At 41.5% G+C, this 19,054-nt stretch overlaps 1 protein-coding gene across 7 annotated transcripts in view; it reads right to left on the minus strand.

The window, feature by feature from the left end:
- The window catches only part of SNX10 (sorting nexin 10), a 61,489-nt gene that overhangs the window by 10,312 nt on the left and 32,123 nt on the right, over positions 1 to 19,054 (minus strand). Inside the window, exons 2-4 of one of the 7 annotated variants that reach the window (XM_072964803.1) lie at positions 15,376 to 15,422; positions 2,795 to 2,847; positions 1,225 to 1,311 (exon numbers count right to left, since the gene is read on the minus strand). Coding sequence is in view for 3 of the 7 variants with exons in the window: in XM_015237276.3 (XP_015092762.1) it covers positions 1,225 to 1,311; positions 15,376 to 15,399 (111 nt within the window). In the remaining 4 variants the exon portion in view is untranslated. The other 6 variants (XM_072964801.1, XM_072964800.1, XM_015237276.3 and 3 more) reach the window with 6 other exon arrangements.

The following is a 19,054-nucleotide window of genomic DNA, read 5'->3' on the forward strand; positions in this document are numbered from 1 at the left end:
TAAAAGGCAACTAAAGAATTTCATTTCATTTTCAAATGCTTAGTTTTACATACCCATGTTATAATTTTCCACACAGAATGTACATCTGGTGTGACGTTATGAGTAAAACCAAAACAAAATCGAAATACAAGGCATATCCCTGTACAATACAATCATCACGAAAGCAGTTCTGAGTTTTTACTTTATTTTCTAAGTTGGGGAACTTCAGAAGGAGAGAAAAAAAATAGAGAAATTTGTGGGTGGTATTTGGGTGACTAATATACCAATTTAGCTATATTAACAATGGGAAGCTTAAAGGATGGTTAAACTCTGTCCCATTTGTGCTATATATATAGTCACAGATAAAATCTGAGCCCATTTCTATGCTCTCAAGTCTGGACTAAATCAGACAGAAGAAGTGACGATCTTCATGATCAAAGGCCAATAAACTATTTGCAGCCCTTGGGCCAAATTCAGATCACCACTTGTCTTTATAAGCACATTTTTATCGGGACACAATTATGCTCATTCATTTATGTGCTGTTATGGCTGTTTGCGCCCTATAACAGCAGAACTGAGTAGTTTTGAGTCCATATGGCCCACAAAGCTGAAGACTTTGACTATCTGGCCCTTTTCAGGAGAAGATTGCTGATTCTTACTCAAAATAATTAAAGGAGGCCACACACCACATGACACTGTTCAAGAGACTACAATACAGTATTTTTCCAAATAAAATAAGTCATTTTTAGTTATTTACTTATCATAATTACCCAGAATCTAGGCTAAGGTAAAATAATCGCACAGAGCCATTTCCTACTTTCTTGTTCTACGTAAAAAACACGGCACATCTCTTTTTCCAAAGAACTCTATATCCTCTCAAAACTTAAGATTCATTAGGTAATACAGTGTCCAGAAATATGCTACAACAGATCATAAAAAGATATCATTAATGAGCTATAAAAACTGTGAATTTTAGATGTATTCACATCTTCATATATGAAGGCAATAAACATTAAAACATTAATATTAACAACGGTACAATAAGGAATTCAAATAAGTTAATTTTTCAACTTCGGAATCATCGTACTACTTCATTTAAGATACAAGCATTAGTTGTAATCATTCAAATTCAGTCCTGTGAATTGGAAAATTATTTATAAATTTCAATTATATCATAGTATCACACCAAATGTATGCTACCTAAAAATGACTGTGACTTCTCTGGACTATTGACGGCATACTTACATGAATACAGATCTCATAGTCAATATAAGAATGCCAGAAGTCCTCCTTCTGAATCCGAGGATCTCGAACCCAGACACTTACAAATTCCTGTAAGGGCATCGCAAACAGAGAAACGTGTTTCAGAACTGCATGCAGCTGGAAGAAGCTGGAAGAAATGAAGGGGCTGGAATAAAACTGAAATTAGCTTTAATGGTTGCAATCTTTTAAAAAAACAAGAAGTAAAGTTAATGAATCAGGCACCACAGGAAGTCCAAAAAACACTGTTGCCAGAAATGGAATTTTTAGAATAACGCAAAACTGAGCTGGGTGTGCTTTGGGACAGTTTTACAGGTTATGTGAAGACAATGAGAAAGGATACTCTAAAACTATCTTAATTTTGTTTTAATGTTTTTATTTTTTAATTTTTATTTCTCTTTTCTCTTTTGGGGGGTAATCAGGTTTATTTGTTTATTTGTTTGTTTGTTTAATGGAGGTCCTGGGGGTTGACCCAGGACCTCATGCATGCCAAGCCTGCGCTCTACCACTGAGCTATACCCTCCCCCTGATTTTTAATTTTTAAGCATGAAAAATAGGCTCACATTTTTCATCAAGTTTTAACAGCGATTATTTCTTACTTTCTTCAACTCTCTGAATTAAAACTTCAGTCCTGCCTGATAAACCACTTGCTAGAACACAAATAAGAGAGAGTGGCAAAGGTTATATGAAAAGCAAGCCGTGAGCGCTGGAAATGACTTTGTGCACCCCAGCTTTCTGAGAAGCAGCAGCACTAACTTAGGACCAGAAAGATGAGCACCTTTGACACACTTCTATTTTTTAAATCTACTTTCCCATATACTAAATCGTTTCATCGTCATAACAATTTCATGAGATAGCTAAAAGTTAGAGAAGTTTAAAAAAATACAAAGTAGATCATTTTGTTCCCTTTTAAAGATAATAAGAATAGGAAATACAGAGTAAAGTTTAAAATATACTATTTTTTAAAAAGTGCTCTTTACTGAATTAGCTTAGTTTTAAAATATGAAAACAGGTACAACAAAAAAGTGTTAGGTTTGGCACAATAAACTATATTTATTTAGTTAGTTATTTTTTAACTGAAGTACAATCAGTTATAATGTGTCCATTTCTGGTGCACAGCACAATGTCCCAGCCATGCATATACATATATATATTCGTTTTCATATTCTTTTTCATTAAAGGTTATTACAAGATATTGAACGTAGTTCCCTGTGGCACAATAAACTTTAAAAGTATCATTTACTCACTTGATGATTATAAATTTGCTAATTGAATTTCATTTTTAAATATTTTAACTCTTTCTTTAAAAAAAACAAAAAAACGGCTTCGGGGCTGAAATTTGAGGCCTTCCCGATTTGCTGAGGCACATCTGAGAAGTGGGACATCAACGCTCTAAAGCAGGAGAGGAAGAAAGATCATGGGGTTTTCTGGACAGAGCATCTCCATTCTGTTATGCAGATAATCAAATGAGAATTTCCAGGACAGAAGATTAAGAGAAAAGGAGAAAAAGAGTCCACATTCCTTTAAATAGCTTTTGCCACCTATCAAGTCTCACCTTCTAAAGCAGCGCCTCGCTCTTGCATCGACGACCTCTGCCCAATGCTCGACCTCCATTTACAGACAGGAATTACAAGTTAATATTCCCAAAAGTCTTATTTTAACATCTTTTCATTATGTGTTTTTAAAGTCATTTGGAAGACAGAGAGATCATAAAAACAAGACACAACATAGCAATGCTCTAAACATTTTGGCCATTATTTCTTAAAAGTGCTTTCTACATTTCAAGCAGGACTTTAAAAACAATTGTCCAAGCGAAACAATTGTTCAAGTGAAGTATATCGTTAAGAGCTCCTCATTACATACAGTGTGATGGGGTCAGGATAAGTAGATCCTGCCCAGATGTGGAAATGAAACAGAACCCAGGCACCCTGTGTGTGTGTGTGTGTGTGTGTGTGTGTCTGTGTGTGTGTGTGTGTGTCTGTGTGTGTGTGTGTGCGTCTGTGTGTGTCTGTGTGTGACTCATTTTGCTGGAGTGCTTCTCAGATACCCATAGGTCTTAGAAGGAATGAATCAAGTATCAATGAATCAATGAACCAAAGGACAAAAGGTTAAGAATAGGACAGAAGACCAGAGGCAACGGTAGACCACCCCTACCCTCCAAATGCCCCCACACATTCAGGGCTGCAGTCTGACCTTCATGGTCCCTTTCCTCCACAAAAGAATATTAAAAATCACACTTTACAACTGCCCTGGCATAAAGATAATATATTATTATATAGTAAAGTCTTTTCTTTGACATAAAGGTTCATTTCATTCTTCTGACTTTGCAAGAAATTCAAACATTTTCATGGGCCCCTAAAAGCAGTCTGGGTGCTGGGCACGGAGCCAGGTGGAGAAGTTGGCCCCGGGTCCTACACTCTGAGCAGGGCAGGATGCTGACAATAGCTGACAAGGTTATCTTGTCCTCTGCAAGCAGGATCAAGGGAGAAGGCTCCTAGTCATCAGGTCACATGGAAGCCACGCTCCCTCACAAGGTGCCAGCAGCTCCATTTTTCCACTGGAGAGGCAGACCACAAGGAAATTAAGTATTTCCAACAGCTCCATCTTCCACATTAACAGGAGAAGACATCCACCTGTTACTGAAATTGTGGGCCTTCACACAGGTTAAACAAAATGAAAAGACAAAGAAATCCATTTGTCAATTCGCTACAAACTTGTCATTCCAAAAAAAAAAAAGGTTTATGAACTAAAACTATAAAATTCAGGGTTACTACAGCGTCACAGACCCCTTGACCACTCAACATACTATTAATTGGCGAGGGGAGGATAAAGCTCAGTGGTAGAGCACATGCTTAGCATGCATAAGGTCCTAGGTTCAATACCCAGTCCCTCCATTAAAGAAAATAAATAAAAATAAACCTCATTTCCTCCTCCCAAAATTAAAAAAATAAGTAAATAAGTAGATTTTTAAAACATACTATTAATTTATTAATTGCTGATGGTAGAAATGACAAATAGTTCTCAAAAAAAAAATCAGAGCTTTTTATCTTCCTACTTGTTTGCTATTGCCCAAGAATTAACACATAAACTTTGAGTAACATGTTCCTTTTTGGGGAAGAAGTACTGGATTTATGGCCACAAGACAAGGGGTAAATTCTGAGTCACCTACTTCCTAAATTATGAACTTACTCACTGAGCCTCAGTTTCTACATCTGGAAAATAGGAATGATGCCCATCCAACCTATCACCTATCTCAGCTGTTCGTTAGCAGGATCAAATTATAAACTACCTGTGAGCACACCAGGAAATTTGTCATTAAGTGCTATAAGAATGTAAAGCATTATTACATAGAGGGAAAAATGCTTATATATCCAAAGCATGGAGGCCTTCCCATAGGCGTTGGCCATAAGCAATTCACAAACGCTAAACCAGTTGTATATCTTTTTTAAGCATAATTTATTCATTTAAGAACCCAGTAGCAAACATTCTACAGTGTAATTTTTCAGCAAAAACTGAAGCAAAGTGACCTCAGGATTTCATAGAACTTGCTCAGAGCAGGCCCCTCACATTACCCGTAAAAGGAATGGATGGCATAATGACAAATTAAAGGATCTATCTTCCTCATCTCCATGGGTCGAGGGCTCAGATTCTACCATTATTATTATTACTCATTACAGCTAATCATTATGTAGGGAAGGACATATTCAATACATACTCTAAAGACATGCTGGAAAAAATTTTTTTCTAAGAACACAGCTGTGCATTTTAAATGTACACTCAAAATTAACTATGGTGCTAAGGCTCCAAGTATTTTTTTCAATCCTGGAAATCTTTGATTTGATTGGAGTGCTAACTGCTGAATTCTTCCTTCTCGTTCCCGTCAACACTGCAGCGGCCCTGGGAGCCATCCGGCTGTAGTTCTCGCCCTGTCACGATTCCAGGGTGACCTCATCCAAACATGGGATTTCAAGCGCTCAGTATGAGCTGATGACTCTCTCTCTATCCCCCAGGCATCTCTCCACACATCCAGCCTCCTGCTAGACAGCTCACTTGGAAGTCCAATAAGCACACAGAGTCCACACCCTTCCCACATCATCCTGCTGCCCAGCTCGTCCCTGACAACCCTAGCCAGAAACTCAGAGTCCCTGGGGTTCTATCTCTGGCTCACTGACTAAGTCTTCCAGATTCACCCTCCTGTGAACCACCTACAACTCCATTCTCTCTGCTAGCACTGACTCAAGGACTGCTTGCCCAACCTCAACACAAGGTCTGCTAATTGATCCCTGGGCCTGCATCCAATTCACCCCCCACACTAAAACAAGAATGGTTCCAAAGCACACATGTGATGATGTCATTTTCCTGCTGAAAATCCTACAAAACGTGCCCCATAACCTTCAAGATCAAGTTCAAGCTTCTGAGGCAGCACAATACAGCCTTCCATGATTTTCACTCTGCTTATCTCCAAAGGCCAAGCTCAGGTCCCCATACGCAACATGCCATTTCTCACCTCCACGCCTCTGCCTCTGAACACGCTGTTCTCTCAGCCTGGACTGCTGTCTCCACCCCCACCTTCCGCTTTTTCCTTCGTCGTGGTCATCGTCTTCCTTCTTTCAGTTTCTGCTCACTCTAATCCATTTTCAAAGTGCAAATCAGTCTCTAGAAATCGTTCTGGAATTCGTCTGGAAATTTTCAGATTCACCCAGTCTGATTACTTTGACTCTCCTCCAAGCCCCTACTGCCTCTGGGCAGGCCTTACCGGACTATAACTCATGTCGGCCTCCTCTCCCAGATGCTAAGCTCCTATAGGGTAACTTAGGCTGTCGGTACAACTTGAGTGCCTGAAACAAACAATGCATTCCATTAATATCATTTAATCAATAAATGAATGCCTACAGGAATAAATAAACTGCCTTCAGGGGAAAATAAAAAAACCAAGATCAAACTTCAATTGAAATAAAAACCTCACCAACTTGGGTTCTTGGACCCCATGAATTAATGATGTAATTTAGCAGCTGGTCTAAAGTTTATCTTCATTTAACAAACCCCTTCTTCTAAGGGTGTGCCAATTAACAGCACATGGCCACAAGAGCAGCGTTGAAGATCTGTGAGAACCAACTGTTTCCGAGCACCCTAAAGAACACCAGAAGCACCTATTTACATAGAAATAATTGAAAATCATTCTGATCGCGCCAATAACTTGAGCCCCCTAAGACTTGTACCAGACAACAATTTGTTTGCCTAGTTGGAGTTAAAATACGTCCTTGAAAGTAATAAAAGTACATTTATTTTAAAATATTCTATAATTCAGATGGGCCTCCCCTCCCCCACTCTGCAATTAGTAGGAATTAGGGAAGTTTCAGGATACTTCCAGCTACGAATAGCACACCCAGGAAGCCAAGGTTCACCTACAATCTCTTAATTAGACGCATCCCTCATGAAGCTGCCTGCCATCCTTCAAAGGAATGTTGACAGTCTGTCAGCCACAAAGGACAGCTCCAAGTTCCATACCTAGAATCATATGGATTTCCTATGAAAATTGCTTCAGTAGCTGCAGTTAGTCAATTTAATAACCTTATTAAACACTTTAATGACTTCTTGGGCCTAATGACTATACTTAGCATGAAGGAAGAAGCCAGGCAGAGTAGAATTAAAAATTTAAGCTAACTTATCCCTACTGTTCTCCATGTGAAAACAGGCTTCTGAAAAAAGAGAGACTGCTACACTCTTTGAAATATCTAATTCCTGTTTTGTCTTATAATAATTACTCCTTGATTTCAGTGTACCCTATTCCCTCCCCGACCCCTACCCCAGGTTCAGCCTTGAACTATTCACCCAGCTACCCTGTCTTTTTTAACTTAGCCCTGATATAAGATGAAATTAACAATAAAAGTAACCGTACTGTACGAAGCACACACAGGCACCAGGCATGGTGGTAAGAGTTTTACACATTCTCCTTTCATCTTTACAACAATCCTAAGAGGTCAGCAAGATTATCATCCCATTTTAGAGATGAAAATAAGGCTTCTAAAGCTTAAGCAACTGACCCAAAGTCAAATGGCCAATAGGCTGAGCTAGGTTTCAAAATCTGGCCTGCCTTGCTCCAAAGCCTGTGCTCTCAAACATGTTCTATCTGGTGGTTCTTTTAGCAATCATAAATCTCCAATTTCACTGTTCAGTGAATTATTTTGGAGAGAAAAAAATGACCTTCTTTGTTATTAGCTAAAATTTCAGTTCAAACAACATACTCTCCTAAAACTCTGTCCCACTAGCCTCTCAAAGGCTTTGTCTTCCTTTTTATATTTCTAGCACCAAGCACAGTATTGGCGCTCATTTGTAAGTGCTAATGTTTGAGAATTAATTAACCAATTTATTGTTTTGAAGAAGATTCAAAAACAAAGGATGTACAGGTTCTGTATGCAGAAAATTATAAGGTGCTATTGAAAGAAATCAAAGAAGTATCTACTTCTTTGTGTAAATCTAAATACGTTTATTCTCTACTGTGTTCATGTATTGGAAGACTCAACATAGTAAAGAGATAAATTCCCCCCAAATTAATCTATAGGTTTAAAGCAATTCCCATAAAAATCTCATCAAGATTTTTTTTTTGAAGACATAGATGAGCTTATTCTAAAATGTATATGGAAAGTGAAAGGCCCTAGAATGGTCAGAATAGTTGTGAAAGAGAAGAAAGAAGAAGGACTCCTTCCTGATGTCAAAGCTTCTTACTGTAATCAAGATAGTGTGGTACTGGTAGAGGTGGGCAGATCAATGGACCAGAATAGAAAATCCAGAAATAGACGTCTACAAACATGTCCCACTGATTTTTTTAGGGGAGGAGGTAATTAGGTTTATTTTTTTTCCAGATAAAATATTATAGGTTTATTTAAAACTAAATTCTTAATTCTATTTATTTATTTTTTAAGTGGAGGTACTGGGGATTGAACCCAGGGCCCTGTGCATGCTAGGCAGGTATTCTACCACTGAGCTATCCCCTCCTCCTATCCAACCAATTTTTGACAAGGGTGTAAAAACAATTCAATAGAGGAGGGATAGCCTTTCCAACAAGTGATTCTGGAGCACTGGACATCCACAGGCCAAAAGATGAACCTTGCCCTGAACCTTGCCCTTTATCCAAAAATTAACTCAAAATGGATCATAGATTTAGATGGAAATATAAAACCATAAAACTTTAAGAAAAAAAAAAAGAAAACTTTCAACCTATGATTAGACAAAGAGTTCTTAGACTTGACATCACAAAGACAACGCATATAAGGAAAGAGAGATAAATGAGGCCTCACTCAACGAGAAACGTATGCTGGGCAAAAGATCCTGTGAAGAAGCTGAAACGACAAATTACAGGCAGAAGAAAATATCTGCAACTCACTCATCCCTCAAGGACTTGCAGCTAGAATATATAAAGAACTCTCAAAACTCAACAGTTAAAGAAAAGAACAAAACCACCAATTAGCAAATAGGCAAAACACATGAAGAGGCATCTCACCAAGGAGGACATACAGATGACAGACAAGCACAGGAAAAGATGTTCAACATCACTGGCCGTTAGGGAAATGCAAATTCGCATCACAATGAGATGTTCCCCCTTGACTACCCCAGTTTCTAGCGGAATTCTTACTATTTTTTATTTTAGTCATCTTGATATGTGTATTTTTAAAAGCTTCCAGTGTAATCTAGCTTTAATCCTTACAGCACAATAAATAACTCTGTGCCGTTAAAATATTAACTCAAATTACAAAAAGAGGAGTAGAGACAAAAGCTAACAAAGCAGATTCTCGAGCTATTAGTTTTTCATAGCCTGGATGAAAATTTTCTATCACAAAAATGAAAACTGGTTTCATTTCGTGCTTACTTTCTCAGGACTTTTTTTTTTCCCCTATTCCAAAGTATATACAGCTTTACATGCTTATGTATTTGAACTGGAGTTTCATTCATTCAATCAAAATGCACTGAGCCCTGACTCGGTGCTAGGCACTGTTCTGCACAAGTAGTGACAACAGGATTTAACCAATACCTCATTCACCAGGCTTCCACACAGGACTTCCACGTAACTATCTTAAAACTAAAACTGAGCCCATTTTACACATGCTACATTCTTTATAAATAACAAGCTTGAAAAGCAGAAGGAATGTATCAAGTAACCTTCCTTTATTTCCTGATAATAGTTATGACAAGTAACCTAAAAGACATACTACAAGGGATGCCACTTGACGATCTATAGCTCAGAGTGTGTTTAAATGCCTTGCTCTGGCAGTTTTGAATCATGATTTTTAAGAGAGCTCTTATTACTTCAGGACAAATAACTGTGGACGAGCATCAACTAGACCTGCCTTTTACATGACTTATAATAGTTCATGATGTTGTAAATTTCTTTACACAAGGACTGCGCAGAATTAAGGAGAGTTACCCTTTCGTATCTCATAATACATTAGGAAAACTGCAGTGGAAAAAGCTCTATCGCAACAAGAAATAATTGCCAACCTGTGCTAAACTACACCTAGAGGACATGATCAGCAAAATCCAGAATGCAAAAACCTCCATGGGTCAAAAGATGCAGTTTCTTCAACAAATCAATTGCACAAGGGGAAAAAGGGCAGAAAAAGAGATTTTAAGCAATATATTAACCAAATACAATGCATAGTTTTTATTTGGATCATGCTTAGAACAACCAAGTATATACTTCTTTTTTCAACATAACCAGGGAAACTTGAACACTGGCTGAATATTTGATGGTATGAGGAATTAATGTTAATTATTTAAGGTGTCATTATGTGGTTTGCTTCTAAGAAGGGTCATTTGCTAGAAGTGCATACTGAAATATCTACAGATGAAATTATGCCAGGTCTAAAATTTGTTTCAAATTACTCACTGTTTGGTAGCAGGAGGAAATGGGTGGAGGTGGGGAGATGGCTTGGTGGTGAATTAATAATGTGTTAACTGTGAACCCTTAGGAATAGAAGAGTTCATCACATTATTCTCTCTACTTTGTGTAACTTTAAAATGTATAATGGAAAGTTAAAACTAGAAAAAGTAAAAGAAAAGAAGGAAAGGAGGAAGGGAAGAAGAGGGGGAGGCCATCTTCAGGGGACTGCTTTACGAAAAGAGACACGTGTGGCACTTGAAAGTGAAAGTAAGTCACAAACATGGACCTAAACGCATTACCTGTGAGTTCATCGTGTACTGACACCATTAATGTAATGGTATCCTAACACTTATCTACCTTTAAAAAACAAGAATTTTTTCATTATTATAAAAATAAAACATGTATGTGGTTAAAGAAAGAGAGAGAGAGAATTTCAAATACAGACGAGTACACCATGAAAATGAAGTCTTCCTCCTACTGGACCCTCCTGGACTTCCAGTTTCTTGTCCACCTATCCAGGGCTTTTATATATGTTTAATGTTATGTACATAATTGGCAAATATATGTATGTATGTGTGTGTATATATATAATTTTTAAGGTAAATGAGAGTGTACTAAACTGTTTCGTACCTTGGTTTATTCATTGCACAATCTTTTAGAAATCTTTGTATGTGAGCATATATAATTCAGTGTTATTTGTTTATTTTAGAACAGTTTTAGATATACAGAAAAATTGTTCAAAGATAGTAGAGAATTTCCCATACCCAGTTTTCCCTATTATGACATCACATCACATAGGCAGGGAGGGAAGGAGGAAGGAACAACAATGAATTGAGTTTTGGGGAGTGGAAAAGTGTCTGGTCTGGTCTTGTCACTTCCCTTCAAAGTCCCCAGCACCACAAGACACCAGGTGGAGGCCTGGCTTCTGGGATATTCTCTAATGACATTCAATGGTTCCAGTTCAGTTGGTTTCCAATCAGAAAATCAGTACCGAAATCATACTTTCCGAGAGCAAGCCCGAAACGTTACCGTCAGTCAGCATAAGCGTATCTCCAACACGTAAATGTTAAGCTTAGAGCCAACATATCCTTCTATTCCTCCCTGCAGGGCCCTGCGCAGCAGGGACCTCACAGTGTCTGGAAACTTCCCGGACCCACTGGGTCTGCTCCACTCAGGGTATCCCCTGCCATGGAGCTGATGAATTTACAGTCACTAGGACGTCAATAACCAGTCATTGCCATTATATCCAATATGAAGTATGTACATTTTGAAAGAGAAAAAACTCATACCCAAGAGATATGAATCTTTAAAGGTAGAATTCAGCCATCATGATCCAGGAGAGCTGGGGAGACAAGACAGACAAGACAGACACACACACACACACACACACACACACACACACACACACGAGGTTTCAGCCCACCCTTCCAGTCACATCACGCATGTAGGACCACCCCACTCATACCAAGTGAGCCATGGGCAGAGGAACAAATCCAGTGCCTTGGAGGGGCTAGAATGTCAGACTCTATGAAACTGCTTATTCACACATCACGTAAGATGAGCTCAACATGACTGCGCCCAAAGGTCCTTAGTAATATAGAAAAATCACAGTGTTCATTCTGGACATTCAAATAGAAAAAGAACAAAAATGCCTGACTCCAACAAAAGACACTGTCCTGAACCGTGTCTCCTGTCACAGCCACCTGACTTTCCATTAGGATTGGGGGTTCTGTCTCATTAAACAGAAGAGTTGATTCAGTTGGGTCCATCTAATTATTCTTATTAAAATATGTAACCATAATATTTTAATTGTAAATTAAAGTTGCATGCATGAATGACTCTGAATTCATTTTAATTTTACAATGGCCCAATGCCAAGGCCTTTTTATGGAGAAGATCCATCAGCTCGGATACTGCTCTCCTGGGAATTCAAACCAATGCGCAAATGGAACATGTTTAACTAACAAGGGAGCCTCTCCCAGCCTGTTCTCCACTCTCTAGATTTATTGCAGCAATAAAGCTATTTTACCAAGAGAGATTGCAATTGATTCCACAACACCACCTCCTCCAAATCTTTTTCAAAAAATTAATAATTTACCAAACTTCTAGGCTGGCACTACCAGTTAGGTGGAAACAAAATGTCAGTCTTGAGCCGTTTGCGTCTTGAACAAGGATGGTAGTAACTAGCTCTCAATTCATGTGCCAATCTTGTGGTTAATTAGGAATGTCTCCTGGGGGCACCAAGTGCAAAGTGCTTACACGCACACACTACCCCGCCTTGGTCTAGATTCTAGGACCATCAGTGATACTGCATTCAGCCCTTACATACACAGTTAGGTGGGACCTGAATTATTTGCCACTAAACAACCGCCAGCCACTAAGATATTTAAAGTCTCGATCAAAACCTCCTCCCCTTCTAACTGGCAGTGACTACAGGGTGCTGTTGGGGTAGGTGGTGAGATAAAAATACCTTGATAATTGAGGCTTTAGAAAAGCCTTGCGTTCACTTCTAAGCTGAGGGCTGAAAGATAAGGAGGAGTTAGCCAGTCAACAGGGTGCGAGGGCTGGGGGAGAGAGATTATTCCAGGCAGTGGGAAAAACATCTGTGAGAGCCCAGGCGCCCGGAGCGCACAGGGCATTCAAGTCTCCGAAATAAGGAATGAGCAGGGCTCAGGGTGGAGGAAGGGGCAGAAGGTGAGCCCGGGGAAAGAAGCAGGTCAGATCATACAACGCTGTAGAAAGCACATTTAGGACCTTGGATTTTGTTCTGACAGCAACAGGTTAGAAGCCAGGAAATCATTCTGTTTGAATGAGTTTGAACTGACATGTGATGAACAGTAGTACATTACAGCACAACCAGAATCTCACCTTGCTATCCTTATTTCTTGCTGACAGAGGCCAAAGTGAATTTCTGAGCATTATGGACTTTTTTTCCTTTTCAGTTGAGGGACTTTCCAGTTTAAAATTCCTTAATGTTATAATATTAGTATGTAATTATTTATAATAAAGGACTTTTGCAAGGTCAATAAAATGCCTTTTTTATTGAAGTATTATTGATTTACAGTGTGGTGTTAGTTTCTGGTGTACAACATAGTGATTCAGTTATACATATATATTCCTTTCATATTCTGTTTCATTATAGGTTATTACAAGCTATTGACTACAGTTCACTATAATAAAATGCTTTCTTTATGTAGTCGGTTAAAATTTGTGTCTAGTTTTTATTAACTGAAATGAACTGAAAATAAAAATCAAGTGATTAAACCAGCCAAGCCAAAAAAAAAAAACCTTGTAATTGGAAAAAAAAATCTTTGTTGCTTTCACTAGTAGCTTTTTACTCCCAAGAGAACAATTTTTAAAATGTGCCTTTGGAATAGTTGTATGTAATTTGTACGACCCTGCTCCCTTGGTACCGCCTGCCCAGGGCTCAGGCCGACACAGGTGTGTAGTGAAGGACTGAACTTACCCAAAAGGAGAGCTGGCTCTGCCCTCGGCTACTGGGAGGCGATCTCTCAGCCCCTGGAGTGCCCTGCCTGGTGGGAGTACCTCTGCTTGCCTGGGCTTTGGCCACCGAATAGTCTCACAATGTGAATATGGTGGAAGCTTAGGGCCACACTGGAGACTAAAGGTATTAGCCTGATCCAGAAGGAGTGGAGACTAAATAAAGATCAGCCCTGCAGGCAGTATGAGCCTCAATAAAACTGGACACCAGACACTGTGGGTATTGACTTCATAAGGAGAGGGTAACCAGTAGCTCCGCATTTGGACCCCTCCCCAATTTTGTCCTCTGAGTCTCTTCCTTTGGCTGATTCTAATTCGTATAATTTCCCTGTAATAAACCATAACCGTGAGTATAATTGTTCTCAGTGAGTTCTGTGAGTCCTTCCTGTGAATAATCAAAACTGAGGACGGTCTGGGGAACCCCCAAACTTGAAACTGGTGTCAGAAGTGAGGGAAGCCGTGCAGGGACCTGCAGTCTGGCCAGCTTCTCAGAGGAGGTGATTCCTGAAGAAAGCAGCTTGAGGCCAGCGAGGCTTAGTACAGGGACGGGAAACAGCACCCCTGATCTTGGTATTGTGTGGGGCTCCCTCTGTGGGGCACAGGCAGGGGCTGACCTGAAAGGGGCACAAGGTACATTCTGGGGTGCTGGGAACATCCACACCTTGAGCCGAGTGTTGTCTACACAGGTGTATTCATAAGTGAAAATCTTCTGAGCTGTACACATAAGATTAGGGCCTTTTATGCATTTTACTGCACGTGTGTTACACTCAATTTTTAGAAGTTAAAGAACAAACAAACAAAAATACCGCCTTTGAAAATGGGGGAGCCCAGCCTAGAATTAAAGGCAGGCTGGACTATAAGGAGAGCTTGAACCCAAACAGGGCTAAAAGAAAGGGTGAGAGTTGTAGCAAAGAAGTTTCTGGAAGGATTCTCTGAATGGATTGGTTAGTGCTTTACACTTGGGCAAGGTGAATGAAGGCCCATGTGGCCGTGTGACTGTGTCTGTCACTATGTGTGTCTGCATGCATGACGGGCGTGTGCATATATGACTGTGTGTGTGTGCACACGCGCATGTGCACACATTCCCCACAAAGGCCCACATGCCACTGTTGAGCTTTGTTCAGCTCCCCAAGTAACGACGTGTGGGGCACAGTAAGCAGGGTAGACAAACGGGTACTTCTGAGGGAGGCTGCTCAGCGCAGGGCTGGTGTGGTGGTCAGGCCACCGTCCTCCCAGTCAGACGGCACCTCAGGAAGCTGGGGCAGGAAGCCAGGGAGGCCAGGCTGGGTTCAAGAAGGGGCAGCCTTCCTTGAATTACCCAGCCCAGAGATCCAAGAGGACACGAGCAGGGCGAAGCTGAAACTAGCAGCAGACAGCCTGGCAGCCAGCATCACTGGGTGGTACCATTGGTGGGGGATGAGTCAAGAGAGCAGAAAACCAAGTCAGCCGCCAGAGGGAGCCTGTTCAGGGCAAAGGGGGGGCAGAGCCTGGGAGAATTCTGACTCATGGAAAAAGATACTTTCACAAGCAGTGGGTGGGAGTGAGCAGAGAGACAGCTCAGTCATTGGAAGCAAGGAATAAGGACCAGGGAGGCACCGATGCCGGGGTTGGGGCCAGCGGGTGCTGGAGGGCCACGGCTTTGTTCTTCCATTAGTCCCCTTCTCTGACTTCTCTACAGATTCATGTTAGAGAATGAAGACTGACCTGCAGTGAGTCAAAGGGCATGGATTATTTATTTTTGGACTTCTGATGCCATACCTCTTTCTGCTGTTCCGGAAACATCTTCAACAGAGAAAACGATCAACCTGAAAAATAAGACACATCACTCGGTGACTTGGAACCTCCATACAGGAGCAGATACGCCTCTCCGGCCTCCCACCCAAATCCCCTCTGAGAGCCTGCCCTCCCACCGTCTCGAGAGAGTGTACCTCCAATCCTCCCCAGCCCGGCCCCTGTTGACCAGACTAAGGTGAACATCGGCCCACCTGGGGATTGGGAGTTTGGGACATGGCAAAGCCAAGGCAGCTGGGTGATGACAGGCCCTCAAACTGAAGGCCAGGCAGAGTCAGGCCAGAATTGGAGCCTTGGGGAAATCAGATGAGGCTGGAGACATGGGGGAGCGGAGGGGCCGTGAAGGCCTCAGGGGCTGCTGGCTGGCAGTGAGATGGAAGGAATGGAAAAGGTGCCCAGAGACCCACCACTGAGAACGGCTCTTCTACCAGGAACTGACACTTTCAAGGAACAGGTCCCCACTGTGACATTTAAACTGCTCCAGAGTCTAGATAATAGATGGTGTGGCCTCGAGAGCGATGAAGGTCAGGACCTTGATTCTGACCCTCAAGTCAGTACAGTTGATTCCAGGCCCTCCATGTCCCTCAGATTGTCTATTGTTCCTTAAACCCCATTTATTACCAAAGCTTGTTAGAGTTAACACTTACTCCCCGCCAAAAAAAAGAAAAAGAAAAAAATTTAACCCCCCTGACTACATGCATGCAGATGTGTCTTCCTATGGAAAGGAGGCTTTGGCTGCATAGTCGCGATTTGCCTGTTTTTTGATAATATAATCTGACCCATTTTCCAGATACTTATTATCATCCACAAGTATTTCCTCAGTCTCTACTGATGTCTCTGCCACCTGTAAGGAGTACTAGGAAGCGAGAACCCCAGCTCCAGCCTCCAGTCCCATGTGGCATCGCGGAGGAGCCAACCGAGAGCAGAGCAGACAGAGGAAAGCGGTCCCGCAGGATGAGAGCAAACCATGAGCTGCAGGTGGGGCTTCCAAGGGGAAGGAAGTTCCTTTCACCTGCAGGGGAATTTCAGTGTCCACGGAAAGAAGAGGAAGAGGTGTGAGGATGGCCTACACACAGGATACAGACAAAGCATGATGGACAGTCAAGAGATGGTGACGAGGCCAGTGCAGCTGATGGCAAGGGTTCAGGGAGGGTGGGAGGCCACCAAAAAGCCATGTCTGTATCCTAACCTCTGGAACCTGTGAATGTGGTCTTATCTGAAAAAGGGGTCTTCGTCAGTGGGTGGGCCCTAAATCCAGTGACAAGTGTCCTTATAAGAGACAGAAGAGATCAACCACACACAGAGGAGGCCGTGTGAAGACAGAGGCAAAGGCTGGAAGGATGCAGTCACAAGACAAGGACACCTGGAGTCACCGGAAGCTGGGAGAGGCCAGGCAGGATTCTGGCCTAGAGCCTCCAGAGGGAGCCCAGTCCTGGCAACACCTTGACTTCAAATTTCTGGCTTTAGGAATCGTGAAAGAGTAAATTTCTGTTGTTCTAAGCCATCAAGTTTGTGGTCATTCCTTACGGCAGCCACAAGACACTAACTAATTCAGAGAAGCTCTGTGGGGATTAGATCAGAAAGATAGGTTGGGGTGGTAATTGGCAGGGGGGAATTCATTCATTCATTCATTCATTCATTCACTATTTATGTGCCATGTGCCGGACTAGGATTGGGACTTACAATGGAGGGTAGAACAGACTCAGAGCTTACGAGATGACTTCATTATTATATATAATACATAATACATAATATTATAACTTCATAATTATAATGTGGAAAGGAAAGGAAAGGACAGCCTCTTAGAAGAATGGAGAGACTAAAGAAGGGTGGGGGGCGATGTCAGCTGGGAAGGCTTTACTGAGAAAGTGGCAGTTGAGCTGAGGCCTGAGGTGGTGAGAGTCAGCCAGGAAGGCAACAGGAGAAAGGCATTCTAAGCAGAGGGACAGGCATGTGCAAAGGGGTGGGGGCTGGAAGAGTTCAGGGTACTGAAGGGATTCCTGTATTGGCTACAAGCTAGGCCATGGGTTGCACCATCTCGGGATCTGGCCATGTTCCCTACACACAGCCGACACACTGATCGGGTGGGTCCTCGACCCCCCTGCCTCCACCCTTTCCAGATCCCCCTACTAACTCGCACTCCTCTTCCACAATCCTGCTCAGCAACCACTTTCCTCTTCCTGTCCCAGCTTTTTGCCACCATCACACAGCGTGTTATGCAAATTACCTGCTGGCATTAGCCTCACCTGCACATCACATTTATACATTCTCTGTCTCCCCCCACTGACTGAACTTCTCCAGCAGAGCACAGTTGTGTTTCCTTGTCACTTTACAGGTAAGAAGACAGAAGATCAGGGAGATTAAGTGGCCCAAGGTCACACAGCGAGGAAGAGAGCTCAGGTCCAGTTTTAACTTAAGCCAACCGGTCTGCTTCTCAACAGTGGTCTTCCCACTAACTGAAGGTGCCTCCATGACTGGGTGACAAACTTGGGGTCTTAATTCTCCCCAAAGGGCTTTCACTCCCCCCCCCACCAGGCAGAAGGACTCTGCAATTCTCACAAGGTGTTGGTCACCCTGAGATGCTAGAGACCAAGTCAAATTGCCAAAGCAGGGAGCTGCAAACTTTAAACAGTTCCAAAACATCACAGAGAACACAGGGTCAACCTTTAATAATTTAAAGCTCGAGAGCTGGATGGGGGTGAATTTGAAGAGGGGAAAGCGTTCATGGTTCACTCCATCCACTTCCATACTGTTTGAATTTTTCCAGTGAACACAAATTTATTTTACACTTTTAGAAGTTACGATTGTTTAAAAATAAACACAATTCTATCAGAAGTATTAAAAAAAATGATAGACCCCAAATGGAGACACCTGTGCTAAAACCAAGACTTAATCCCTAACCTAATTATAGTTACAACCTTCCCCAGGAATATAGTCCCAGCCAGTCAGTGTGGAATTTTCTAGTCAGCACCAGTGAGGTCATCCTTCCCACCCCTCAAAGGAAGATATGGCAATCTACCACATGACCCCGTCTGTCCCCCACAGGTATGTTACCTAGGCCAGAAATCTTTTTTTTTTTGCTGTGACTTTCTTGTTTTGCCTCTGAAACCTTCTTCCTTTCTGCAGCCCTTTGGAGCTCCCCTCTACCTGCTAGAGGGGCTGCTGCCCAATTCATGATCGTTCAATAATGCGGATTAGATCTTTAAAATCTACTCGGCTGAATTTTTGTTATTCAACAGAAGAAAGAGTGACCCAAGCATAAATTATGAAAGATTTTTATTGCATGTAAAATATAATAGCAGATTCAAATGAACAAAGAGGCACTACTTTTATGAGACAAGAGAAACTGTCACCTGGTACTGGACCTTGCTATGGCATTTTCTGGCGGGGAGAAGGAAATTAAATGATAGCGCACAGTATGGTTTGAGATGAAAGGTCAGTTGTCTATAGTTTAGCAAACCAAAGCCGCTAATCAGAAGTTACCCCCTTGACAACTATACCATTCTGAGGGCTTGTAAAAGTTTAGACTTGTTTAGATCTCCAAATTCCCCAGGCTAGCTTATGAGTCTGTCATAATAACGGACATGGAGAATTCTTGCCTCACTGAAAGGCTTACACAAACGAGTGTGGAAATCTGCCTCCAAGT

The sequence above is a fragment of the Vicugna pacos genome, chromosome 7 (genome assembly GCF_048564905.1).
Source record: "Vicugna pacos chromosome 7, VicPac4, whole genome shotgun sequence".
NCBI lineage: Eukaryota > Metazoa > Chordata > Mammalia > Artiodactyla > Camelidae > Vicugna > Vicugna pacos.